The sequence below is a fragment of the Salmo trutta genome, chromosome 12, assembly GCF_901001165.1.
Source record: "Salmo trutta chromosome 12, fSalTru1.1, whole genome shotgun sequence".
Taxonomy (NCBI): domain Eukaryota; kingdom Metazoa; phylum Chordata; class Actinopteri; order Salmoniformes; family Salmonidae; genus Salmo; species Salmo trutta.
The window spans coordinates 78,548,219-78,575,573 of record NC_042968.1 but is presented as its reverse complement, the minus strand read 5'-3'; the positions used below and the strand labels follow the sequence as shown (position 1 = coordinate 78,575,573).

Genomic DNA, 27,355 nt, shown 5'->3' with positions numbered 1-27,355 from the left:
TCCACTAAGTGGAAACCATATGGTATCGCTGCAGAATGCTGTGGTAGCCATGCTGGTTAAGTGTGCTTTGAATTCTAAATTGGAACCACACATGCAGAGATCATCCATTCACCTACTCTGCGTCTCACAAAGACGCGGCGGTTGGAACCAAAAATCTCCAATTTGGACTCATCAGACCAAAGGACAGATTTTCACCGGTCTAATGTCCATTGCTCGTATTTCTTGGCCTGAGCAAGTCTCTTCTTATTGGTGTCCTTTAGTAGTGGTTTCTTTGCAGCAATTCGACCATGAAGGCCTGATTCACGCAGTCTCCTCTGAACAGTTGATGTTGATGTGTTTGTTACTTGAACTCTGTGAAGCATTTATTTGGGCTGCAATTTCTGAGGCTGGTATAACTCTAACTTATCCTCTGCAGTAGAGGTAACTCTGGGTCTTCAATTTTTGTGGCAATCCTCATGAGAGCCAGCTTCATCATAGCGCTTGATGGTTTTTGCGACTGCACTTGAAGAAACGTTCAAAGTTCTTGACATTTTCTGGATTGACTGACCTTCATGTCTTAAAGTAATGATGGTTGAGGTCATTTCTCTTGTGACCTCTAATGAGGTCGTTTCTCTTTGCTTATTTGAGCTGTTCTTGCCATATTCTGTATACAACCCCTACCTTGTCACAATACAACTGATTGGCTCAAACACATTAAGAAGGAAAGAAATTCCACAAATGAACTTTTAACAAGACACATTACCTCATCAAGCTGGTTGTGAGAATGCCAACCATGTGCAAAGCTGTTATCAAGGCAAAGGGTGGCGACTTTGAAGAATATCAAATGTAAAATATATTTTGATTTGTTTAACACCTTTTTGGTTACTACATGATTCCATAGGTGTTATTTCGTAGTGTTGATGTCTTCACTAATATTCTACAATGCAGAAAATAGTAAAAATAAAGACAAACCCTTGAGTGAGTAGGTGTGTCCAATCTTCATTTGGACACACCTTCATTTCATTATTCCTATTTTATTATCCTATATGTTATATCAGATTTAAAATAGTTTATTCTCTTAAGATAGAGGTATCAATATGTCTGTTTCTGCATGTACAGTAGGGTTATTTTCTCACGTTGAGGCATTTTGTTCATGCCAAACATCCCCATTGAGCTGGATCAGCTCTAGTTCCATTCTTTTCTTTTTGTGAGATGAGGTTTAGTCAGAGGCATGAACTTTCACTCCAAGCCTGTTCCGCCAATGCTTTTTCTTCATCTGCAATCCTGCAATCTAAATGGTAGTGAGTAGTGGATTCGCTGTTTTTCTCAGTTCACAAAGTCACAACCACAGATAATTTCCCGGTTTGACTGGGAAATAGTACTGCCAGGGTTCAGGGATGCCTCTCAAAGAGAGTTACATGAGTTTGCATTGAAAAGATCACGTGCAAAGCTATCCCTGTGTCATCTATTTGTATTTATTTTAACAGGGAAGTTGACTGAGAACACATTCTCATTTACAACAATGGCCTGAGGAGTAGTTACAGGGATGAATGAGCCAATTGGAAGCTGGGGCTGATTAGGAACACATGATGGTATGAGTGGGATGCAGTTCAGAGGCAAGCCAGCGGTGGGATGCAGTTCAGAGGCAAGCCAGCGGTGGGATGCAGTTCAGAGGCAAGCCAGCGGTAGGATGCAGTTCAGAGGCAAGCCAGCGGTGGGATGCAGTTCAGAGGCAAGCCAGCGGTGGGATGCAGTTCAGAGGCAAGCCAGCGGTGGGATGCAGTTCAGAGGCAAGCCAGCGGTAGGATGCAGTTCAGAGGCAAGCCAGCGGTGGGATGCAGTTCAGAGGCAAGCCAGCTGTGGGATGCAGTTCAGAGGCAAGCCAGCGGTGGGATGCAGGGTGGTATGAGTGGGATGCTGGGTGGTATGAGTGGGATGCAGGGTGGTATGAGTGGGATGCTGGGTGGTATGAGTGGGATGCAGGGTGGTATGAGTGGGATGCAGGGTGGTATGAGTGGGATGCAGGGTGGTATGAGTGGGATGCAGGGTGGTATGAGTGGGATGCTGGATGGTATGAGTGGGATGCAGGGTGGTATGAGTGGGATGCTGGGTGGTATGAGTGGGATGCAGGGTGGTATGAGTGGGATGCTGGGTGGTATGAGTGGGATGCAGGGTGGTATGAGTGGGATGCTGGGTGGTATGAGTGGGATGCAGGGTGGTATGCTACTGCTGATTAAATCACCTACAGTTGAAGTTCATCTTAATGCATGTTGTGGATAGATAACATGAATCTGTTTCTTGTCATCAGCTAAATTCAAGAAATGGTTTATTTTGTGATCCATGCTCTGGATATGGGGAAGCCAAAAGAAACACATATGCTATGTGGAAGAGGCTTTTTGCGTGCTTTAGTCAGATTTACACCTTCAACCTCATTTGGTGTTGAGCCACATTTTGTTCGATGTCTCTCAAACGTCTTCCCAGTCTTACAATTACTAAAAGGAAATGGTCTAAGTGTTTTATTTTGTGTGCTCAGAGACCTTTGTGACCATCGAATACCAAAGTCATTCTTTACCGTGTTGAGCTTTCCAGGACCTACATGGACCCCAATCAGGCGACCTCAGGAGAACTTGTGCCCCAGTCTCTGGACCAGTGTTTCCTAAGTCCAGTCCTCGATTACCCCCAACAGCACACATTTTTTTGTTGTAGCCTGGGACGAATACCCACTCATTCAACTCATTCAGGGCTTCATGATTAGTTGACAAGTTGAATCAGGTGTGCTTGTCCAGGGTTACAATACAAATGAGTACTGTTGGGGATACTTGAGGACTGGAGTTGCAAACAATGCTCTAGACCATAGCAATTTAACATGGCAAATGTCTCTGGTGTTCACAGTGAATCTTGTGATGCTCTAATGAATGCACAAACATGATTGTGGATCCTTTTTTCTTTAGACCTGTAGGAATGTTAATTTCAGATTTAATGTCTGTTTCCTGTTTGGTGTTTGGCTTTGTGACGCACTAAATGAATTTGCAGAGGCGTTGTAATCTCTCAACAGAAACTGATGAACAGTCTCAGGGTCTCGGTTAATTATAAAAATGTTGTTGACACTTCTGTCTGTGTGTGTTGCAGTGACTGAGAAAATCTAATGTATTTTGCTGTGTTTATGCAATTGTTTTTTTATATGTTGACACAGCCCCTAATTACCACCAAAGATCTTGAAGTGATTAATTGGAACCAAGCTACCAACGGCACATTACGGTCTCATTCCCTCTTAAAATATAAGGGTGCTTGACAAATCAAATCTGGCAAACGTTGACTGTACAGTGTCCACTCAAACATGCCATTATGTACTGCCAAGTATTTTCACTGTACACATATAGAGCGTTGTAAAGCAGCAGAGCAGCAATGGTACCAGGTGCTGTCCATGGTCCTGATTCTGCATGTTAGAAACAGCTACAATAGTTAGATGAAATCTTGCTAATCAACACCAACCATTGAGAACACTGAAGACTGGAGAAGTGGCAGAGCTATCGATTTGTTTCTGGAAATTAAAAGCACATTTTAAGTTGTATGTCTTTGGGCTCCACCATGGTGAAGAGAATGTTAAATCCCACAATCTCTTAAAAACCCTTTCTCACTCGCTGTCATTCTCTCTCTCGCATTCTCTTTCTCTCTCTCTCTCTGTCTCTCTCTCTCTCTCTCTCTCTCTCTCTCACACGCACACACACAACCAGACATGGGTTCAAATATGTGTGTATTTGAATATTTGTTATTTAAATACTTTTTTCTGTATTTGGGTATTTTCAAATACTAAGTCCAAAATATATACTTTTATTTGAATACTTGAATGGTTATTTGTAAAAAAAAAAAAAAAAAGATTTTATTTCAAGTACTATTTTCAAATACCTGGTTTAAATTCATGATTCAGTGTATTTTTGTATTTTCAAATACTGTACTTTCCAAGTGTATTTCCATTACAAAACGGGTTGTTTGGATCCTGGATGCTGATTGTTTGATATCCCGCAAAATACCATGACGTGGTAATCTCATTATTCCACTGTCCCGCGCCCCAGACAGGAAATGTATACATATCATCTCCCTGGAGGAATAAAGCGTCTAAACATAATTTTTCCATGCTACTATTTGGTTTGCAACAGTTGGGGGTTTTATACACCTACCTGTCTACCTCTATAACCTGTGCAACAATGTATCATTTTACAAATGCGATCTCTCCCGTGTTAGTAGTCAGATACAGATATGTTCCTAGGGCTAGCTAGCCTAAGAATGAACGTGAAAATAACAATTCACCATGGAAACCGTAAACACTCAGAATTCCATTCATTCATTAACCAGCGCAGTATGGCCTATGTAGACCTATTGGATATTTATTAAATAATAATTTATTGAAGTTCTTGTCTCTCATCATCATTGCATCTCTGATAGCTAGCTACACTACCGGTCCAAAGTTTTAGAACACCTACTCATTCAAGGGTTTTTCTTTATTTTGACTATTTTCTACATTGTAGAATAATAGTGAAGACATCAAAATTATGAAATAACTCATATGGAATCATGTAGTAACCAAAAAAGTGTTAAACAAATCAAAATATATTGTAATGAAACAGGCAGGGAGCAGGTCTCGAACCCTTGACCTTCTAGCCCGAAGTCCAAAGCACTATCGACTGTGCCGCAAAAGCGGCAGAGTCGATATCCGTGCTTATAAACCCAGGGTCGTTACACTACTCCCTCCTTTCAAAGAGTGCGTCCTCGCGCTAGCTTGCGACTCTACGTCTTACAGGAACGCGCTCACTGGCCAAGCACACGCACTGTCGTGGATGCAAGGTCCGATCCTACTTCTGACACCAATGTAATGAAACAGGCAGGGAGCAGGTCTCGAACCCTCGAAATCCAGCGCGCTATCGACTGCCGCAAAAGCATGCTCGAGCGGCAGAGTCGATATTCGCGCTTATAAACCCAGGGTCGTTACAATATTTTATATTTGAGATTCTTCAAATTGCCACCCCTTGCGTTGATGACAGCTTTGCACACTCTTGGCATTCTCTCAACCAGCTTCATGAGGTAGTCACCTGGAATGCATTTCAATGAACAGTTGTGCCTTCTTAAAAGTTAATTTGTGGAATGTCTTTCCTTCTTAATGCGTTTGAGCAAATCACTTGTGTTGTGACAAGGTAGGGGGGTATACAGAAGATAGCCCAATTTGGTAAAAGACCAAGTCCATATTATGGCAAGAACAGCTCAAATGAGCAAAGAGAAAAGACAGTCTATCATTACTTTAAGACATGAAGGTCAGTCAATATGGAACATTTCAAGAACTTTGAAAGTTTCTTTGAGTGCAGTTGCAAAAAACATCATGCGCTATGATGAAACTGACTCTCATGACGACCACCACAGGAAAAGAAGACCCACAGTTACCTCTGCTGCAAAGGATAAGTTCATTAGAGTTACCAGCCTCGTAAATGCTTCACAGAGTTAAAGGAACATCTCAACATCAACTGTTCAGAGGAGACTGTGAATCAGGCCTACGTGGTCGAATTGCTGGAAAAGAAACCACTACTAAAGGACACCAATGATAAGAAGAGACTTGCTCGGGCCAAGAAACACGAGCAATAGACATTAGACCGGTGGAAATCTGTCCTTTGGTCTGGAGTCCAAATTGGAGATTATTGGTTCCAACTGCCGTGTCTTTGTGAGATGCGGTGTGGGTGATTGGATGATCTCCGCGTGCGTATTTCCCACCATAAAACATGGAGGAGGAGGTGTTATGGTGTGGGGGTGCTTTGCTGTTGACACTGTCTGTGATTTATTTCGAATTCAAGGCACACTTAACCAGCATGGCTACCACAGCATTCTGCAGCGATACGCCATCCCATCCGCTTAGTGGGACTATCATTTGTTTTTCAACAGGACAATGACCCAACACACCTCCATGCTGTGTAAGGGCTATTTGACCAAGAAGGAGAGTGATGGAGTGCTGCATCAGATGACCTGGCTTTGGTTTTGCAAAGGTGTTGTGGACGAGCGTGGCATATGGGTGTAAGCATCTGCCGCTGGTTCCAAAGGTTGCATGTTTGAATCCAGCTATAAAAAGTTTTTTAAAATATTTTTTGTTTTAAGCCTCTCCTAAACCTTAACCCTTATCTTAACCATTTGGAGTTAATGCCTAAACTTAATCTTGGAACGATACAGAGATGAAACAAAACACTTTGAAATTTGACTTTTACATTTGAGAAAACTTGCGCCAACCTTAGTACACTGCTCAAAAAAATAAAGGGAACACTTAAACAACACATCCTAGATCTGAATGAAAGAAATAATCTTATTAAATACTTTTTTCTATACAAAGTTGAATGTGCTGACAACAAAATCACACAAAAATAATCAATGGAAATCCAATTTATCAACCCATGGAGGTCTGGATTTGGAGTCTTACTCAAAATTAAAGTGGAAAACCACACTACAGGCTGATCCAACTTTGATGTAATGTCCTTAAAACAAGTCAAAATGAGGCTCAGTAGTGTGTGTGGCCTCCACGTGCCTGTATGACCTCCCTACAACGCCTGGGCATGCTCCTGATGAGGTGGCGGATGGTCTCCTGAGGGATCTCCTCCCAGACCTGGACTAAAGCATCCGTCAACTCCTGGACAGTCTGTGGTGCAACGTGGTGTTGGTGGATGGAGAGAGACATGTTGTCCCAGATGTGCTCAATTGGATTCAGGTCTGGGGAACGGGTGGGCCAGTCCATAGCATCAATGCCTTCCTCTTGCAGGAACTGCTGACACACTCCAGCCACATGAGGTCTAGCATTGTCTTGCATTAGGAGGAACCCAGGGCCAACCGCACCAGCATATGGTCTCACAAGGGGTCTGAGGATCTCATCTCGGTACCTAATGGCAGTCAGGCTACCTCTGGCGAGCACATGGAGGGCCGTGCGGCCCCCCAAAGAAATGCCACCCCACACCATGACTGACCCACCGCCAAACCGGTCATGCTGGAGGATGTTGCAGGCAGCAGAACGTTCTCCACGGCGTCTCCAGACTCTGTCACGTCTGTCATGTGCTCAGTGTGAACCTGCTTTCATCTGTGAAGAGCACAGGGCGCCAGTGGCGAATTTGCCAATCTTGGTGTTCTCTGGCAAATGCCAAACGTCCTGCACGGTGTTGGGCTGTAAGCACAACCCCCACCTGTGGACGTCGGGCCCTCATACCACCCTCATGGAGTCTGTTTCTGACCGTTTGACCAGACACATGCACATTTGTGGCCTGCTGGAGGTCATTTTGCAGGGCTCTGGCAGTGCTCCTCCTGCTCCTCCTTGCACAAAGGCGGAGGTAGCGGTCCTGCTGCTGGGTTGTTGCCCTCCTACGGCCTCCTCCACGTCTCCTGATGTACTGGCCTGTCTCCTGGTGGCGCCTCCATGCTCTGGACACTACGCTGACAGACACAGCAAACCTTCTTGCCACAGCTCGCATTGATGTGCCATCCTGGATGAGCTGCACTACCTGAGCCACTTGTGTGGGTTGTAGACTCCGTCTCATGCTACCACTAGAGTGAAAGCACCGCCAGCATTCAAAAGTGACCAAAACATCAGCCAGGAAGCATAGGAACTGAGAAGTGGTCTGTGGTCTCCATCTGCAGAACCACTCCTTTATTGGGGGTGTCTTGCTTATTGCCTATAAATTCCACCTGTTGTCTATTCCATTTGCACAACAGCATGTGAAATGTATTGTCAATCAGTGTTGCTTCCTAAGTGGACAGTTTGATTTCACAGAAGTGTGATTGACTTGGAGTTACATTGTGTTGTTTAAGTGTTCCCTTTATTTTTTTGAGCAGTATAGTTGTTGCCTACGTGATTATTGGATATTTATTGAACCATTATTTATTGAAGATCTTGTTTATCATCACCATTGAATCTCTGCTAGCTAGCTACGTGCCAATGATTTGTTTAGCATAGCAATGTCGAATGAATAGAATGATTCGAATTAACGTGACATGAGAAAATAACTAATGACCAGCCGCTTGTGGAGCAACTTCAGAATGCAAACACAAATTTACTTGTTTAAATAATGTTTTTAATGAAAAAATGTAATTCAAATTTGTATAAATATGTTGGCAACTGTTTTATAAAAGCAATAAGGCCCTGTAACCTGGGGATTATCGTGTGATAACTCCTTCCTAAGGGCTGTTCCCAGCCCAAAGCGAACAGCCCTTCGGAAGGAGTTATCACACAATAATCACTGGGTTCTCAGGCCTTACTGTTACTTTATTCCAGTATTCAACTGCTTGTTTTTTCAAATAAAATAATCTGAATATGTGTTTAAAAGTAATTTAAATACCTGAAATAGAATTTGAACCCAGGTCTGACACACACACACACACACACACACACACACACACACACACACACACACACACACACACACACACACACACACACACACACACACACACACACACACACACACACACACACACACACACTGCCTCCATCTGTCTGGAGCCCTATTAAATGTCAAGCTCTGCTTTTTCTCTACTCCCTGTATTTAAATGAATGTTTTAGAGTGAATTCCATTTTGAATTGAGTCATTTCAGGGTTTGAATTGGACATACCATTTTTATTATAAAATGCTCATGATGCAGACATGGGTTTTTTAGATATTCAAATCAATATGTTCTCCCTCTTTCTCCCTCCATCCCTTTTGCTTTCTCTCCCTCCACCCCTCTCACTTTCTGTAGGTCTGTCTGTCTGTGTCTGTCTGTCTGTCTGTCTGTCTGTCGGGCTGGCTGTCGGGCTGTCTGTCGGGCTGGCTGTCTGGGCAGTTTGTCTGTCTGGGAAGTCTGTCTGTCTGGGCAGAGGTCACTCAACGGATATACCAGCCAGTTGTGCATGACATTGATAACAAGTAAATCTATTTCTGCTGTTAGAAATTCCATGTGTTTTTGCTTCATGATAATTGAAATGAGAATGTGCTTTAGCCATATTGAGAAGGCATAGTGCCCAATGTCAATACTTCCCTTCCTATAAATGCTTTTCTGTGATATCGGGTTTTGCTCAGTTATTTGGGCATGTGCCCACACTGGCTCCATCTCTATGTAATATTGCAGTCATTACTGAGTGAATGTCAACGACTCTTGAATGGAAATGTGTAAGACATGTGGATATAGGTTGGCAAAGTACAGCGAAAGAGTTGGCAAGAGTTGGCAAAGTTTTAAGACCAAGAATATGACATATGGGGGTTATGTGGCAACACAACTAGTGGCACAGAAAACTTGAAGTGGGGTTGGGGAGGAGGGGGGGGGGTACCAAGATTTCCAGCTGATACTTGAGACATAGAGAGGAGACGAATGGAGAATGTAGCTGTGCCTGCACCTGGGCAAATATCACCAATTGAAAGAAGAAAGTAAAAAGAAGAGGTAGTGTTATTTTTGTCTGGCACATGCCATATACTCCAGATGCTGTCTCTCCCAGCTAGGTAACGTTCCAAGGTCTTTTACAGGGTGGCCTGACTTTACCTTATATTCTTACTTCACCAGAGTCAGGACAGCACATGTGGTTCATCTGCAACAAAAGACATGCAGTGCTGGCAGGTGCACATCAACAGTTGTGAATTTGTATGAATCTTACTGGCTTGCTTCATTAACAACTTATATTGGTGATCCTGTAAGGTCAGTGTCAGAAACATGATTTTATTTCTTGCTGCAAGAATGCATAACCGGTTGATTGAACACGGTCTTAGATAAGAGGATGGAGTTAGTAGAAGAGCGTAGTTCATTTGCATTGGCCTGGTTGCTTGTTACACATTTACTTCCCTGGGCCCAGTTATCTGGATTTCACTTATTGGATAGGATTAAATACATGGCAATATCATGAATAGAACTGACAATTCATTGACTTGAATGGGGACTCCCGTTCTATTCATTCCAATTCATTCTATTCATTCTAATTTTAATCCTATCCGATAGGTGAAATCCGAATAGATAACTTTTGAAAAACTCTGAGGTTAAGGTCTAGATTAGTTCTTTAGAGGCACAACAATTCTATGTGTGATTGATTGTGCTTGTTCAAATTGTGGAGTCTTCTAGTGGAACAGGCCATGAAATGAAAAGCATGTTCACATCAGGAGAGATCAGCATGAAACAATTTCATTCGGCTCCTGTTTGGGATTAGGACGTTCTGAATGGTAATGTGTTGCATATGCCGTGAATATCAATGTGTGTGTGTACATGTGTGCAGCATATTGAAAAAGGGAAAATGACAGCTCTGAATATGCAGGAAGCTGGGCTGGGATAGCCTTCATGTTTTTACAGCTCAAGGGGAATGCTGTTGACCCATTTAAAATATGATTTTTTTCCCACACGTTTGATGCCTTACACATTAGGTACTCTACTATGTGTATCAACTCAATTAAATGTCAATTCAAACCATTGCTCTTATATCATAGAATTGGGACCTTATGCCTATTTGATTGTGTAATGTGACTGTCATGGCAGTTTTAAAATTGGAATTCCTTGAATATTGTATCAGTGTTGAGAAAAATATCCCAGTGAAGTAGTATTTATTTATGAGTTGGCATCTTTGTGTTTGTCTGTCAGTTGGATACCTCACATGTGTACCTACCGGTATGCAAAAAACAGAAGATTTTTTATTTCATTTTGTGTGTGGTGTGTGTGAGCAACGTGTGTGTTTAGGCATGTGTGCAATTCTCCACATTACTGCTGCCATACATGTGATTTCAGTTCCCTGCACCATACCTTTCCCCATCCATGACATCAAAGCCAAGTCTTCAACCTCTAACTCCACTCAGGAATGGGATTTAAAAATATTCTCTCTCATTGCAGTGTCATCTCTTTCTTCCTTTGTCCCTCTGTGTTATTCGAATGTGCTTGTTGTAGACAATAGGGAACAATTTTAAATTAGCCGATGAAGAAGAGAAGATTTTAATCTCAGCTCTGTCACTTCCATAAAGGAAAATCCTCATATATTTGAAGTAAACAATCTTGCCTGCCTGTTGTTATCTCATTGTGTGTGGTGGTGGGGATTGTATTAACAGAAATTATGCCAAACAGTGAAAGGAAACAATCCCTTGCACATGGTTCTCATTCTGTATGAGGAATTATCTTTGGGCTTTTCTTATAATAATGATTATTTTATATTTTAGTAGAGTGTGAAAGGGGGAAAAGGAGAGACAGAAAATAAAGGGTGAGAAACAGAAGGAGCATCCATGAACTTCTTGACACTTGTAGACTCAGCTGGGGATTTGATTTGATTTCATAGGATCCCCATTATCCGACGCCTATGACGACAGCTAGTCTTACTGGGGTCTGACACATAACGAAAAAGACATTACAGACAAAAGACATTTACAATTGACATACAATTAAAAACATTAACATGTAGCGTGTGTGTGTGCATCTATCAGTTACACAAACATGTCAGTACATACTCACAACAAGTAGGTCACATGGGGGAGAGGCGTTGTGCCGTGAGGTTTTGCTTTATTCGTTTTTTAAACCAGGTTTGCTTTTCACTTGTGCTATATAGGATGGAAGGAAGTTCCATGCACTTATGGCTCTGTATAGTACTGTACGTTTACTTGAATTTGTTCTGGACCTGGGACTGAAAAGACCCCTGGTGGCATGTCTGCTGTGGTAAGTGTGTCAGTGCTATGTGTAAGTTGACTATGCAAACAATTTGGAAATGCCAACACATAGTTTTTTATAAAAACAGGAAGTCACTCAGTCAGTCTTTCCTCAACTCTTGGCCAAGCATAGTATTAATATTAGCCCTCTGATTACAATGAAGAGCAAGAACTGAGGCTTTTTTCTGGGCCAGCTGTAGCTCAACTAGGTCTTTCTTTGCAGCACTTGACCGTATGACTGGACAATAATCAAGATAATATAAAACTGGAGCCTGCAGGACTTGCTTTGTGGAGTGTGGTGTCAAAAAAGCAGAGCATCTCTTTATTATGGACAGACCTCTCCCCATCTTTACAACCACTGAATCTACAGTGCCTTCAGAAAGTATTCAGACCCCTTGACTTTTTCCACATTTTGTTACGTTACAGCTTTATTCTAAAATATATATTTTTTTTATTACATCCCCAGCAATCTACACAGAATACCCCATAATGACAAAGCGAAAACGGAAAACAAGTTTTTAGATGTTTTTGCAAAAACAGAAAAACCTTTAAGTATTCAGACCCTTTCCTATGAAACTCTAAATTGAGCTCAGGTGCATTCTGTTTCCATTGATCATCCATGAGATGTTTCTACAACTTGATTGGAGTCCACCTGTGGTAAATTCAATTGATTGGACATGATTTGGAAAGGCACACACCTGTCTATGTAAGGTCCCACAGTTGACAGTGCATGTCAGAGCAAAAACCAAGCCATGAGGTGGAAGGAATTCTGCGTAGAGCTCCGAGACAGGATTGTGTTGAGGCACAGATCTGGGGAAGGGTACCAAAATATTTCTGCAGCATTGAAGGTCCCCAAGAACACAGTGGCCTCCATCATTCTTAAATGGAGAAGTGTGGAACTACAAATACTCTTCCTAGAGCTTGCCTGCCCGGCCAAACTGAGCAATCGGGGGAGAAGGGCCTTTGTCGAACATCTCTGGAGAGACTTGAAATAGCTGTGCAGCGACACTCCCCATCCAACCTGACAGAGTTTGAGAGGAATGGGAGAAACTCCCCAAATACAGGTGTGCCAAGCTTGTAGCGTCATACCCAAGAAAACTTGAGGCTGTAATCGCTGCAAAAGGTGCTTCAACAAAGTACTGAGTACAGGGTCTGAATACTTATGTAAATGTATTATTTCAGTTTTTATTTTTTCTAAATTAGCAAAAATGTCTAAAAACCTGTTTTTGCTTTGTAATTATGGGGTATTGCGAGTAGATCGATGAGGGGGAAAAAACTGTTTAATCAATTTTAGAATAAGGCTGTAACGTAACAAAATGTGGAAAAAGTCAAGGGGTCTGAATATTTTCCGAAGGCACTGTATTATGGAAGCAGCTGAAGAGGATGACATCTCCCAGAAGGTCGTGGAAACAAGGACACCTACTCTGCCAACACCACGATGAGCTAGTGCAACTGTGTGTGGCTGTGGAAGGGGTCCTCCATATCCTCCACTGCCTCGACACCACCTAAGAGGATTCACCTCCAACTAGCGGTTGGCCTCCTACCACGAGTCGTCCCAGCGAGCCAGCCCCCCAGCCTACCCAGCAGACCGCCCAGGTCAGCGATGACCGACTGTCCCTCACGGACAAGTATGACGGGACTCCATCCCAATGCCGTGGCTTCTTTCCCCAGTGCTCCCTCTATTTTGCCCATCACACAGGAGCCCCCACCACCGAGAGGTCCAAGGTTGCCACGGTCATTTCCCTGCTGACCAGAGAGGCGTTGGAGTGGGCTACGGCCGTCAGGGAGAGAGGAGAGGAGGAGCTAGGTTCCTACGAGAGGTTTATGGCTCTGTTCAGGGCAGACTTCGACCATCCACCAGAGAGCAGAGACGGAGGAGAGGGACTACTCCAACTCCGGCAAGGTGCCCAGACCGCTGCTGAGTACGCCTTCACCTTCCGGACCGTGGCAGCCTCCAGCAGATGGAATGACCCGGCACTCTGCACCCTATTCCATGGAGGACTGAGCAAGGAGGTCCAGACCGGAGTCATGCACATCACAGCACCACTCACCCTGACCGTAGGACTCCTGCACCAAGAAATCCTTCCCTTCCTCATCATCAACGCACCCGTACACAGTCATCCTCAGCCTCCCGTGGCTCCAACGTCATGACCCCACCATGTCCTGGTCGAGGATCAAAATTCACCGCCTGGGCTCCCGGATGTCGGAAGACCTGCTTTCCATTACCCTGTGATTCCACGTCGGTTGAGAGTCCTGTGGTTGCCCTCCAGCCCGACATTCCGGATGTTTACCAGGATCTCTGGGAGGTTTTCTCCAAGAACCGCGCAACCTGTCTCCCTCTTCATCGCCCCTGGGACTGTGCTATCGACCTGCTTTCAGACTCTGCACCTCCGTGTGGTCGCGTCTACCCTCAGTCGGTGGCTGAAACCGAGGCCATGGAGGAGTACATCCAGGAGGCTCTCCAGCAGGGTTTTTTCCGCTCATCTACCTCCCCTGCATTGGCAGTCTTTTTCTTTGTGGCCAAGGACAGAGGTCTACGTCCGTGCATTGATTACAGAGGCCTCAATTCCATCACCACCAAGTATCGCTACCCTCTCCCAGCCCCCATCGAACATCTCCGCAGGGCCCATTTTTTTTACTAAACTGCACTTGTGGAGTGCCTACAATCTGATCCGCATCCGGGAGGGGGATGAATGGAAAACGGCCTTCAGCACGATGTCTGGGCACTACGAGTACTTGGTAATGCCTTATGGGTTAGCTAATGTTCCGTCGGTTTTGCAGGCATTTGTGAATGAGGTGTTCCAGAACATGCTTGGGCGGCAGGTGGTCATGTATATCGACGAAATCCTGGTCTACTCGGCCACCTTGGAGGATTACATTGCCCACGTCCGGGTAGCGGAGGAGGAGTGCCAGTTCTATCAGGTGGCTGTCTCCTTCTTGGGATACCGGATCAGACCTCGGGAGTGGTGATGGTTGAGAGGAAGGTCGAGGCAGTCCCAACCACCGTAAAGGGACTACAACGTTTTTGGGGGGTTTTCCAACGTCTACCACCGCTTCATTAAAAACTTCAGCTCCATTGCCTCTCCTCTCAACTCTCTCCTCAAGGGCAGTCCCAGTAAGTTGGTGTGGAGTCTTGCAGCCATTTACATTACATTTAAGTCATTTAGCAGACGCTCTTATCCAGAGCGACTTACAAATTGGTGCATTCACCTTATGATATCCAGTGGAACAACCACTTTCCAATAGTGCATCTAAATCTTTTAAGGGGGGGTTAGAAGGATTACTTTATCCTATCCCAGGTATTCCTTAAAGAGGTGGGGTTTCAGGTGTCTCCGGAAGGTGGTGATTGACTCCGCTGTCCTGGCGTCGTGAGGGAGCTTGTTCCACCATTGGGGTGCCAGAGCAGTGAACAGTTTGGACTGGGCTGAGCGGGAACCGTGCTTCCTCAGAGGTAGGGGGGCCAGCAGGCCAGAGGTGGATGAACGCAGTGCCCTTGTTTGGGTGTAGGGCCTGATCAGAGCCTGAAGGTATGGAGGTGCCGTTCCCCTCACAGCTCCGTAGGCAAGCACCATGGTCTTGTAGTGGATGCGAGCTTCAACTGGAAGCCAGTGGAGAGAGCGGAGGAGCGGGGTGACGTGAGAGAACTTGGGAAGGTTGAACACCAGACGGGCTGCGGCGTTCTGGATGAGTTGTAGGGGTTTAATGGCACAGGCAGGGAGCCCAGCCAACAGCGAGTTGCAGTAATCCAGACGGGAGATGACAAGTGCCTGGATTAGGACCTGCGTCGCTTCCTGTGTGAGGCAGGGTCGTATTCTGCAAATGTTGTAGAGCATGAACCTACAGGATCGGGTCACCGCCTTGATGTTAGTGGAGAACGACAGGGTGTTGTCCAGGATCACGCCAAGGTTCTTAGCACTCTGGGAGGAGGACACAAGGGAGTTGTCAACCGTGATGGCGAGATCATGGAACGGGCAGTCCTTCCCCGGGAGGAAGAGCAGCTCCGTCTTGCCGAGGTTCAGCTTGAGGTTGTGATCCGTCATCCACACTGCCAGACATGCAGAGATGCGATTCGCCGCCTGGTTATCAGAAGGGGGAAAGGAGAAGATTAATTGTGTGTCGTCTGCATAGCAATGATAGGAGAGACCATGTGAGGATATGACAGAGCCAAGTGACTTGGTGTATAGCGAAAATAGGAGAGGGCCTAGAACAGAGCCCTGGGGGACACCAGTGGTGAGAGCGCGTGGTGCGGAGACAGATTCTCGCCACGCCACCTGGTAGGAGCGACCTGTCAGGTAGGACGCAATCCAAGCGTGGGCCGCGCCGGAGATGCCCAACTCGGAGAGGGTGGAGAGGAGGATCTGATGGTTCACAGTATCAGCAGCCGATGAGGTCTTCCGCCTACTGAAGGGCCGTTTCACCTCAGCCCCGTTGCTGAAACACCCAGATCCTACGCTGCCCTTTGTGGTGGAGGTGGATGCCTCATAAGTGGGCATGGGGGCTGTCCTGTCCCAATGCCAAGGTAACCCACAGAAATTGTATCCATGTGCATACTACTCCCCTGCATAGAGGAACTATGATGTCGCCCATCATTCGGCCCTCTAGAATCATTGCCCCCGTGCTTTTGGACGTAGACGTGGACATCCGCCAGGCTCTAGAGAAGGAACCCGCTTGCTGCCTGCCTTCCGGAGCACACCTGCGTCCCCACGGAGGTAAGGGATTGGCTGTTGACCTGGGCGCATACATCCCTTTGTCACTGGACACCCACGTATCGCTTGCACCATTCAATCCATGTCCATAAAGTACTTAAGGCACACCTTGGTGTAGGATCTCGCCCGCTACATCAACTCCTGCTCCATATGTGCCCAAACCAAATCACCCCGGCACGCTTCAGTGGGGAAACTCCTTCTCCTTCCCGTGCCTCTGCGGCCTTCGTCTCATCTGTCCATAGATTGCGTTACTGATCTTCCCCCTTCTGATGGTTTCACCACTGTTATGATTGTGGTGGACAGATTCTCCAAATCCTCCTGTTTTATCCCTCTCTCTGGTCTCTCCACTGCTCTCCAGGATGCTGATGCACTATTCCAGCAGGTCTTCAGGCACTATGGCCTTCCGGAGAACATCGTCTCCGACCGTGGCCCCCAATTCACATCGCGGGAATGGAGAGCCTTCATGGAGAAGCTGGGTGCCACGGCCAGCCTCACATTGGGGTGCCGGCCTCAGTCAAACGAGCTGGTGGAGAGGACCAACCAGGGGCTGGGGAGGTTCCTTAGGAGTCACTGCCAGACCCGACAGGGGGAGTGGGCCCGTTTCCTTCCCTGGAGAGTACGCCCAGAGCTCATTTTGTCATTCCTCCACTGGGCTCCCTTCCAGTGCGTCCTGGGATATCAGCCGGCCCTGGCCCCATGGACCCCTTGCCAGACCAAAGCCCCTGCGGTGGCTGAATGGTTCTGGTGCGCAGAGGAGGTTTGGAACGCTGCCCACCGTGCGGCTCCAGCACGCCATCTGCCTCCAGAAGGAGCAGGTGGACCGCCACCACAGTGAGGCTCCCGTGTTCCATCCTGGTGATCGCGTCTGGCTCTCCACCTACTCCCGCTCCCTGGCTCCGGCACTCAACGTTGCCGGTCTACAAACCACAGGTCCTGGCAATCATCATTATGCATACCTGGACCTCATCATCACCTTGATTACTCTCTCTTTATTTAGCACTCAGTAGCCTCAGTCATCAGGCAGTAATGGCTTTGTTCACATTCAGTACACTTCTCCTGTTTTGTTTATCTGCCTTTTGTTATCATTACGCGTACCTTCTGCACCTTCTTCCTGACTCCCTGCGTATATACGTTAAATAGGCCCCCCCATTGCACATCAGGCACCAGACAGAGAGCAAAAGGAGAGCCGTGTGGTCAAACCCTGACAGGGTGTCTGACTGTGTGTCGTTAACGATAGGGAACACATGCTTCAGTAGTGTGAGAACAGCAGGGGTGACCTGCAGGTGTTCTCTAGCTCCTCTCTATTGGTGCCTTCATTAGTGTGCTGCTCCGCTCTCATTCCCCTTGCTGTGCACTAGCGGTGAGCAGCCCCGTGGTCTAACCTGGAGAAAGAACGATGTTTGTATATTACATCATCAGCTGACCTTAATGAGGCAGTTACGTTACATGGCCTCGAAGAGATTGCCTTCATGGTTAGTCTCAGTATTAGAACATATATTCAGTATTAGCACTGAATTGATTTTACGGTTTCTGGGCCACAATGAAAACTGTTAAAAGAGTATAGGCATATCAATAATCAGTTACTGTATTATAGGATTTACATGATCTGTGTAGCATTGCTCAGCAGAGTGGAGGGGGTTTCTGTCAGGAGGTAGATGAAGATAGAGGGGAGGTGTGCGCAATATTGACTAGGCTGGACTGAAGAGGCAGAGTGAGGCAGATATGGTGTAAATACAGTATTGACTGCTTTTGGTCCCCAAACCAAACCTCCTACCACATGGAATCTGCACAAGTAAAACAGGTCTGATATATATAGGTGGTTTGGTATAGTTGTGCAGTGTTCGTAGACTCATACAAGACAACAATGATAAAGAAATATATAGAATGTGTATGGCCCTTGTGTTATTTCTACATCCCTTTGCATTAATGCTAACTGAAATCCATGGGTATGTATACCATCAAGTCTATGTGGGTAACAATAAAACTACAGAGATGGAGTGCGGTACCCAGTCTAGACACAGTGAAACTTGAAGGGAAATTGAATCAATTTGTACAAGCATATTCTGCTCAAGAAATATCAGAAATGGCACCAAATGTATGGTGGGTAGGGTTTGCTCATGTTGTTTCAAACTCTATTTGTTGTTTCTGGCCTGTTGGATTTGGTCACTGATGGCAGAATTCTCAGTGGAGAGAGAGAGAGACGACGACTAGCTGATTGGACCACTGATTAATTCTCTACCACACAGACAGCTGATGTCCAGTTCTGGGTCTGGTCTGTCTCTCTGAGCTCAACGTATTGGTTTTGTCTGGAATCTGGATCTTTGCACCTGATGTCTCTGCTGATGGTCTTGTCATAGTCTCTATACTGTATGCCTGGTCTTGGTCTCCTGAGATTCGGTCCTGACTTCCCCTCTGGTTGAGATGATTCTGTGTTTCTAAGGCCAAGTGTGTCTGTCAGTCTATTTTAGCACCTGACTCACCTCCAAGAGAGCGAAGGGAGCTCCCTACAGAAAATCTGTATTTTTACTCCTCTCATTTAATCCAACTATAATCCTATCTTAATCCATAACACATCTTCTTCTCAATATTCATGCAGTCTTCTTCTTCTTGGCATCTTGTAATGTTATATAATCCTCCTGGCTCTGAATGACAATGTTTTTGAGATGCAACAATTTCATCTTTGACCCCTCAACAGTGTGCCTCATTTGCTAAAGGTTTACATGTTTGAAGACGCTTGTCTTTTTAAGGGTGCAAATCAATGAACCAAACCAATGTAAAGGTGCTCAGAGGCTTCTATGTCCTTTCGATGTGACGCAGACATGTTGTCTCTAGCTGACCGTCCATGGTTGCTCACTGTTTTCCAGATCTCTGTTCCTTATCATTAAATTAATAGCCAGGGTGCATACATGTGCGTGCCATGTCCACAGAGTGTTTAGCCTGTCGACCATTGGGGAACTACAGCTACTCTCCAGTCTCACACTACATTGGGCTATGTTGCGTGGTAAGTTAAGTTAATTTGCTAGCTGGCTACATCACCCAGGACTAATAAAGTGTCGGCCTGACAAGGCGAGATAGCAACTCTGACCGTTGACTGGCAGCATCTCTGCCGTGGCTGCCGGAAGCTTCTCCTTATGGTAGTATTTACAGAATTGTCCTTCAACTCAGGAAATGCAGATGGGCATCATGATTTACATAAATTCACTGAAAACCTGCAATAACTCACGGTTATATTAACAGTAGCCTAATTTTGGCCAGCTAATAGCCGAACCACCGATCAAGCAACATTATGGAGTTAACATTAAAATCCTGTTGCTTCAGTATTATTTTGTTGCGACAATACTGGTCAAATTAAGGTCCAACATCTGTATAGGGCCAACCATGCATCATATGCCACACAGCAGTGTGTTGAACTGCTTATAGTGGCTGCAGGATTTTTCCTTGGGAAAATGGAAGGCAAGCGAAAACACCGTAATTCCCCTCCAAGTAGTTGAAGTTCCAGGGAGAGCCATTGGAGCGTACAGGCAGGCTGATGAATATGTGAACTGTGAATAGAGGACTAGATCCCCTCCACAGATCAGGGATGCTGTTCTGTTCACCCACCTCTGAGCAATCTCTTCTTTAGCTAGTAAGCCGCTATGGCCAAATGCACTTACCCACTTACCCAGAGAGGCTGTTTCTGTTGTTATTGGTGGTACAATAGCTGTCGGTGATCATTGTTTGGAAACAAAGCAGTCCTGAAGTGTTGCTTATAGGGTTATGATAAACCAAAGAGGTGGGCGATTGGTGAGGTGTTCACATGGAGAGGGGAGGGGAGTCTGGCACTAGGAGGTGAGAGATTGTGGACCATTGTAGGGCTTGGAGGGACAGGAGCGGCTGATGTGACAGTACTGTGCTGTTTGTGGAGAAAGAGAGGCTAAGGAAGCAGAGGCATCATTGGTCCTCTGTGCGTGATACAGGCTCTTATAAAACACGCCTCAGCCAGGACGTTTCAGGGATGAGAAGGAACAAAAACACGTTCTCTTTTTGTGAATATGACGCATTACTCTGTTATTGTTACCACTGACTCTGGGCCACGGTTTAACACATTTGTTAAGCTCCTTAGACAGAAACATTTAGAAGAGTGAGGGTTAGTGTTTTCAAAAAAGTGTATTACAAAGTGAACACTCACTGTGCTTGATCTATTACAGAGTTAACATTGACACAGCAGCACAATAGGAAGTCAGTCACACAACAGAGAAGGGGTGAAACAGGAGCTGTTGAATGTGATATTCAGAGAATTAAAGTATTAAAGTACTGGTTGACAGCATCAGCTACAGCAGCAGCAATGGCTATTGTAACACCAATAACAACAGAAACAGGGTAACGATAAGTGCATTTGGCTGTGTCGCTTTATTTGCCAAAGAGGAGATTTACTCAGGTGGGTAAACAACAGTGGTGCTCATCTGTACTGTGCTGGCCTCACTTTATATGCGCAGAAAGATACCTTTGTATGTGTTCATCTACAAAGCCCTTTTGGGTAAACTCCCTCTTTACCTCTGTAGTCTGGTCTCCTACACCACCAGCAGTTAACATACCCGGTCTGCTAGGTGTTTGCTACTTAAAGTCCCCAGGACATTCACAGTATTAGGCAAAACCGACTTCTCTTCTTGTGCACCAGAGGCATGGAATAATCTACAATCCATGCTTCATCTAGATATGTTAGTGCCACTGAATGAACTTAAAATATTGATGGGAGAGTGTAAATGCTTTTTTTTTAGGCTGGAACATGTTGTTGTATTGTTGTATGTTTTAATTCTGTAATGTATTGATTGTTGCTGCCTTCTTGGCCAGGTCTGCCTTGAAAAAGAGACTCTGGGTCTTAATGGGCTTTTCCTGGTTAAATAAAGGTTAAATTAAAAAAAAAAAAACATCTAAAACAGCAGTTGATAATTCAGGTTCTGGAGATCTACTTACTTGGTCTGCTGGTTTTCACTGTAATCCAGGCCTCAATTAATGAACCAGATATGTGGGATGGAATAAACTATCACTGTAACTAACTCTCCCATCACATTGTGATTGACCACTAGAGCACCTTTGCCTTAGGAAAAGACGAGGACTTGCGGACCTTACAATGATCTATCTGCAGCAGCTAACAATCAATATTCTGCTTGTGCTCGTCTTTCTTGTAACTCATTACACTTCTTCCCTTATGTCTTCCAGGGGTGTCTGTTGATACGTTGGATGTGAAGTGGGCTGATCTCTGGAGCCAGCTGACTCGAATGTCCGGACGCCGGCATGTTACACACCCGCATTCTGAGCCTTGTCCACCCCTTCGCCGCCTCCTGCCCCTCCACGTCCCTCTTCCTCCTCTTCCTCCTGGGGCTCACCCACCTCTCCCAGGCCGGCTCAGACCAAGCAGCACCCAGCAGCCCGCCCAGCAACTGCTCTGATGGAGACCCCTGCTCTGAGGGTGTGGTCCTGCCCATGTGGAACCCTCAGAACCCGTCGGTGGGTGACAAGGTGGCGCGGGCCATCGTCTACTTTGTGGCTCTCATCTACATGTTCTTGGGCATGTCCATTATCGCCGACCGCTTCATGTCTTCTATTGAGGTCATCACCTCTCAGGAGAAAGAGATCACCATCAAGAAGCCCAACGGAGAGACCACCACAGCCACCGTACGCATCTGGAACGAGACCGTATCCAACCTGACCCTGATGGCCCTAGGCTCATCTGCCCCAGAGATCCTGCTGTCTGTCATCGAGGTGTGTGGCCACTCGTTTGAGGCAGGCTCCCTGGGCCCCAGCACCATTGTGGGTAGTGCAGCCTTCAACATGTTCGTCATCATCGCCCTCTGTGTGTACGTGGTGCCAGAGAACGAGACACGCAGGATCAAGCACCTAAGGGTATTCTTTGTCACGGCAACCTGGAGCATCTTTGCCTACATCTGGCTCTACCTGATCCTGGCTGTCATCTCCCCGGGGGAGGTGGAGGTGTGGGAGGCTGTGCTCACATTCATGTTCTTCCCCATTTGTGTGGTTCAGGCCTGGGCCGCAGACCGACGCCTGCTCTTCTACAAGTACATCCACAAGCGTTACCGTGTCGACAAGGCCCGCGGCATCATCATCGAGACGGAGGGAGACGGCATGTTCACCAAGATGGACATGGAGATGGATGGCCAGGGAGGCAACTCCCACCCCCACCCCAAGGAGGTGCTGGACGGCATGCTCGAGGGGGTGGTGGAGGGCGGGGGGATGGGCTCAGAGGAGGATGAAGCACGGAGGGACATGGCCCGCACTCTGAAGGAGCTGAAACAGAGGCACCCAGACAAGGACACGGAGCAGCTGATTGAGATGGCCAACTACCAGGTTCTGGTCCAGCAGCAGAAGAGCAGGGCCTTCTACCGCATCCAGGCCACACGCATGATGATTGGTGCTGGGAACATCCTGAAGAAGCATGCTGCCGACCAGGCCAGGAAGGTGGTGAACTGCCATGAGGCCAGTGGACAGGAGGAGGACCCTCACACCATCTACCTGCAGTTTGAACCCTCCCACTACCAGTGCTTCGAGAACTGTGGCTCGCTCAAGTTGTCTGTTGGGCGCCATGGGGGTGAAAGCGGCTGCACAGTCAAGGTCAGTGGGGACAAGCAACTCGTATTTGTCTTTGTTACTAATTATACTGTATAATGGAAAGTTTATTATGTTAAAAATCAATCACTCAAGCCACATGTAATAATGGGAAAGGTTTTAGATGAGATAAGGATCGAGCCAGGGGGACATTTTAATTATTTCTGTCTAATGAATAAATTAAATCGGCATTGAGTTGGTTTTGTTCCTGGGTCACCTCAGGTGGACTACCGGACCGAGGACGGCACAGCCAATGCCGGTTCAGACTATGAGTTTGCCGAGGGCACGCTGGTCTTCAAACCCGGTGAGACGCTGAAGGAGCTGACCGTGGGGGTTATTGATGACGACATCTTTGAAGAGGATGAGCACTTCTACGTGCACCTCAGCAACCCTCGCATTGTGCACCGTGCCGAGGTGGTTATCCTGGAGCCCAGCACCATCACCACCACCAGCAGCATGCGTGACCTCTCCCCCCACTTGTCCCCCAAAGCCGCCCTCGGCAATGCCAACACCGCCACGGTAACCATCTATGACGATGACCACGCAGGCATCTTCACGTTTGAAGTAGATTCGATGAGGGTGAGCGAGAGCGTGGGCACCATGCAGGTGAAGGTGCACCGGATGTCCGGGGCCAGGGGTAAAGTGGCCATCCCTTACCACACCCTGGAGGGCACCGCCAAAGCTGAGGAGGACTACGAGGAGGTGGCCGGGAAACTGGAGTTCCAGAACGACGAGACCATGTGAGTAACACCACTTCCTGTCCTGTCCACTGCTCTGCTGCTGTTGATGGCTTGTGTGTTACATTTCAGCATAGTATTCTATGGGCCATTTTTATGGCATAGATGGCACATATTTTAAGCAGGATTGGAGAGGAGATAAACAGCAGGAGATCTAACAGTGGGGATGCAGTGTGGAGGACAGAGATAGAGGAATTGGTAGTGATGAAAGGGATAAATACATGTAGCTATATTAGAACACTATATTTTCTATGGGAGTTCATTAATTGTAATGGGTTGGCATTTGGGATTTCACAATTTTCATAGAGAGAAGGTAATATAGAGACATGAAGAAGAGACTAGTAAAAGAGAGAGGATGAAACTAAATTAATATTGCTAGAAAAAGATAGTGGCCAAGTATGTAAAGGTTGAGAAATAAAGAATAGGGGACTGAGAGAGAAAAGGGAAAAGCAGTGGGTTTAGAAAATGGAACCGGTTTGTCTGATCGTGATGATTTGAGTGATGATTTAGACTAGAGAAAAATGTGATAGATTTCGAGGGAGAGAGGAGGTAAGAGGGCGTAAGGAGAGGTAGAGAGGGGATGAGAGTGTAAAGCAGTGTGTTTTAACATTCGTCTCTCATTGTAGGCAGGGTTGGCTGACGGTTGAGGAAGAGAGCTTAGAGAGTGGTGTGTGGGCGTGTGTGTTTGTGCTTCATGGAAGGTTGTTCCACCTCAAAAAGCACAAGAAAGAGGATTTTGGCATCTACCATCTACGTTTAGCATTCCTGCTGCATCATTATTTTGTTGAAATATGATTTGATCTCTGAGAAATTAAACTAATTGATTGCACCTAAATTAAAACAAATTCTAAAGCCACCCACGGACCCCCACGCCCCACACCAATCCCACCCTAATAACCAGTATACAGTATCAGTTCTCTATGTCTGAGAAGTAGTTTGGAGCTGTGGCTTGGAGTATTGTTTCTTCATACTATGTAATATATTCTGAGTGAATTTGGTGATGGTTATTTTCCCCTGTTCAGAGAAATTAGTAATTGAAGTTGGTCAGTTTATGTCTTATCCTACATCCTGATATATTTGTGGCACAAATCCAATGCAAGTCAATGGTACCTATATGAGCATTTTCATGCTTCATGTCAAAATCATCCTAAAGTATAAAAAAGTGCATTGTGTAAATCAATGAAGGTCACCCGTGATACAGTATTCAGTCAGTATTCGACATCCATCCATTGCTGAGGACGTTGCTAGAGGACTTTGAAACCGGCCACTAGGGGCAACAGTGAGCGCTGATCTACGGAGTCCACAGATCAATTTATAAGTGAAAATGTCGGTCAGAACCGGTACCAGAACTATGCAGATCCCCTAAACAGGGGACTTTACATTTTCTCACCAGATTGTAACCATTCTGAGTTAATATCTAACCTTAAGATTTCTGAGCTAATGCCTAAACTTAACCCTAACCTTCAAAATTCAGAGTTAATGCCTAAACTTAACCTTAAACACTTCTAAATGTAATGTTTGAGAAACATGGATGAACGTCCAATTCTTACATGAGACTGTGAGAGCTAGTTGGCAGTTACTTATTATGCTAATAAAAGTACCAGTAGCTAGGTTTCCATCCAATTTGTGACCAATTTTCATGCGAATATTATAAAAAAAGTTTTTTTTCTCACCAGATTGTTTCCATTAAAACTGGCTTGTTGTGGATAAAAGACTGTGCGTGATGATGTAATGCACATCACCACCACTTTTGCACTAAAGTTGTACCAAATGAACACAAGTTCAATGTGTTTCCATTGCATTTTCTACTCTATCGATGATTTTGTCACACAAACCCAATTTGCGCTTGCTCTCTAGACAGCAGTGCGCTGATAAAGTGGACAGGACAGGTCAGGTTATATGATGAGATGGATAAGAGCAAGATCATTCTTATTTGTTAATTGGCAGCTAAGCACCAATCATCTTGTCACTCAGTGGAGGCTGCCCGAGTGGAGGACTGCTCATAATAATGGCTGGAATGGAGCAAAGGGAATGGTATCAACCACATGGAAACCATGTGTTTGATGCATTTGATACCCTTCCACCCATTCCGCACCAGCCATTATCACAAGCCCGTCCTCCCCAATTAAGGTGCCACCAACCTCCTGTGATGTCACTAGCATACAAATTAAGACCCTCAATATTTATTGAAAAATGGCATCAAGCTCCTCGCCCGTGCACTTTCACCACCCTGTGAAGTTCATTATAACTTATTTCATCGGCAGCCCAAAAAACAGAATTTTTCTTTTCTTTTTTCACCTTTATTTAACCAAGTTCTCATTTACAACTGCGACCTGGCCATGATAAAGCAAAGCAGCGCGACAAAAACAACAACACAGAGTTACACATAAACAAACGTACAGTCAATAACAATCGAAAAATCAATTTACAGTGTGTGCAAATGTAGAAGATTAGGGAGGTAAGGCAATAAATAGGCCATAGAGGTGAAATAATTAAAATGTAGCATTAACACTGGAGTGATAGATGTGCAGATGATGATGTGCAAGTGGAGATACTGGGGTGCAAAAAGATAAATAACAATATGGGGATGAGGTAGTTGGGTGTGCTATTTACAGATTGGCTGTGTACAGGTACAGTGATCGGTAAGCTGCTCTGACAGCTGATGCTTAAAGGTAGAGAGGGAGATATAAGTCTCCAGCTTCAGTGATTTTTGCAATTCGTTCCAGTCGTTGGCAGCAGAGAACTGGAAGGAAAGGCGGCCAAAGGAGGTGTTGGCTTTGGGGATGACCAGTGAAATATACCTACTGGAGCGCGTGCTATGGGTGGGTGTTGCTATGGTGACCAGTGAGCTGAGATTAGGCATTGTTTTACCTAGCAAAGACTTATAGATGACCTGGAGCTAGTGGGTTTGGCGACGAATATGTAGCGAGGGCCAACCAACGAGAGCATACAGGTCGCAGTGGTGGGTAGTATATGGGGCTTTGGTGACAAAACGGATGGCACTGTGATAGACTACATCCAGTTTGGTGTCGTCTGCGTAGAGGTGGATCAGAGAATCACCAGCAGCAAGAGTGACATCATTGATATATACAGAGAAAAGAGTCGGCCCGAGAATTGAACCCTGTGGCACCCCCATAGAGACTGCCAGAGGTCCGGAAAACTGGCCCTCCGATTTGACACACTGAACTCTATCTGAGAAGTAGTTGGTAAACCAGGCGAGGCAGTCATTTGAGAAACCAAGGCTATTGAGTCTGCCGATAAGAATGCAGTGATTGACAGAGTCGAAAGCCTTGGCCAGTTGATGAAGACGGCTGCACAGTAGTCTTTTATCGATGGGGGTTATGATTTCGTTTAGTACCTTGAGCGTGCCTGAGGTGCACCCATGACCAGCTCAGAAACCAGATTGCATAGTGGAGAAGGTATGGTGGGATTCGAAATGGTCGGTGATCTGTTTGTTAATTTGGCTTTCGAAGACTTTAGAAAGGCAGGGCAGGATGGATATAGATCTATAACACTTTGGGTCTAGAGTGTCTCCCCCTTTGAAGAGGGGGATAACCGCAGCAGCTTTCCAATCTTTGGGGATCTCAGACGATACGAAAGAGAGGTTGAATAGGCTAGTAATAGGGGTTGCAACAATTTTGGCAGATAATTTCAGGAAGAGAGGGTCCAGATTGTC

The 27,355-nt window shown here is 45.7% G+C and overlaps 1 protein-coding gene across 1 annotated transcript in view; it reads left to right on the top strand.

Moving 5' to 3' along the window:
* Positions 1-27,355, top strand: part of LOC115204264 (sodium/calcium exchanger 1-like) — a 64,837-nt gene that overhangs the window by 7,237 nt on the left and 30,245 nt on the right. Inside the window, exons 3-4 of the mRNA XM_029769693.1 lie at positions 21,539-22,948; positions 23,165-23,682. Of these exons, the coding sequence (XP_029625553.1) occupies positions 21,614-22,948; positions 23,165-23,682 (1,853 nt within the window). The 5' untranslated portion in view covers positions 21,539-21,613. The remainder of the gene's footprint in view (positions 1-21,538; positions 22,949-23,164; positions 23,683-27,355) is intronic.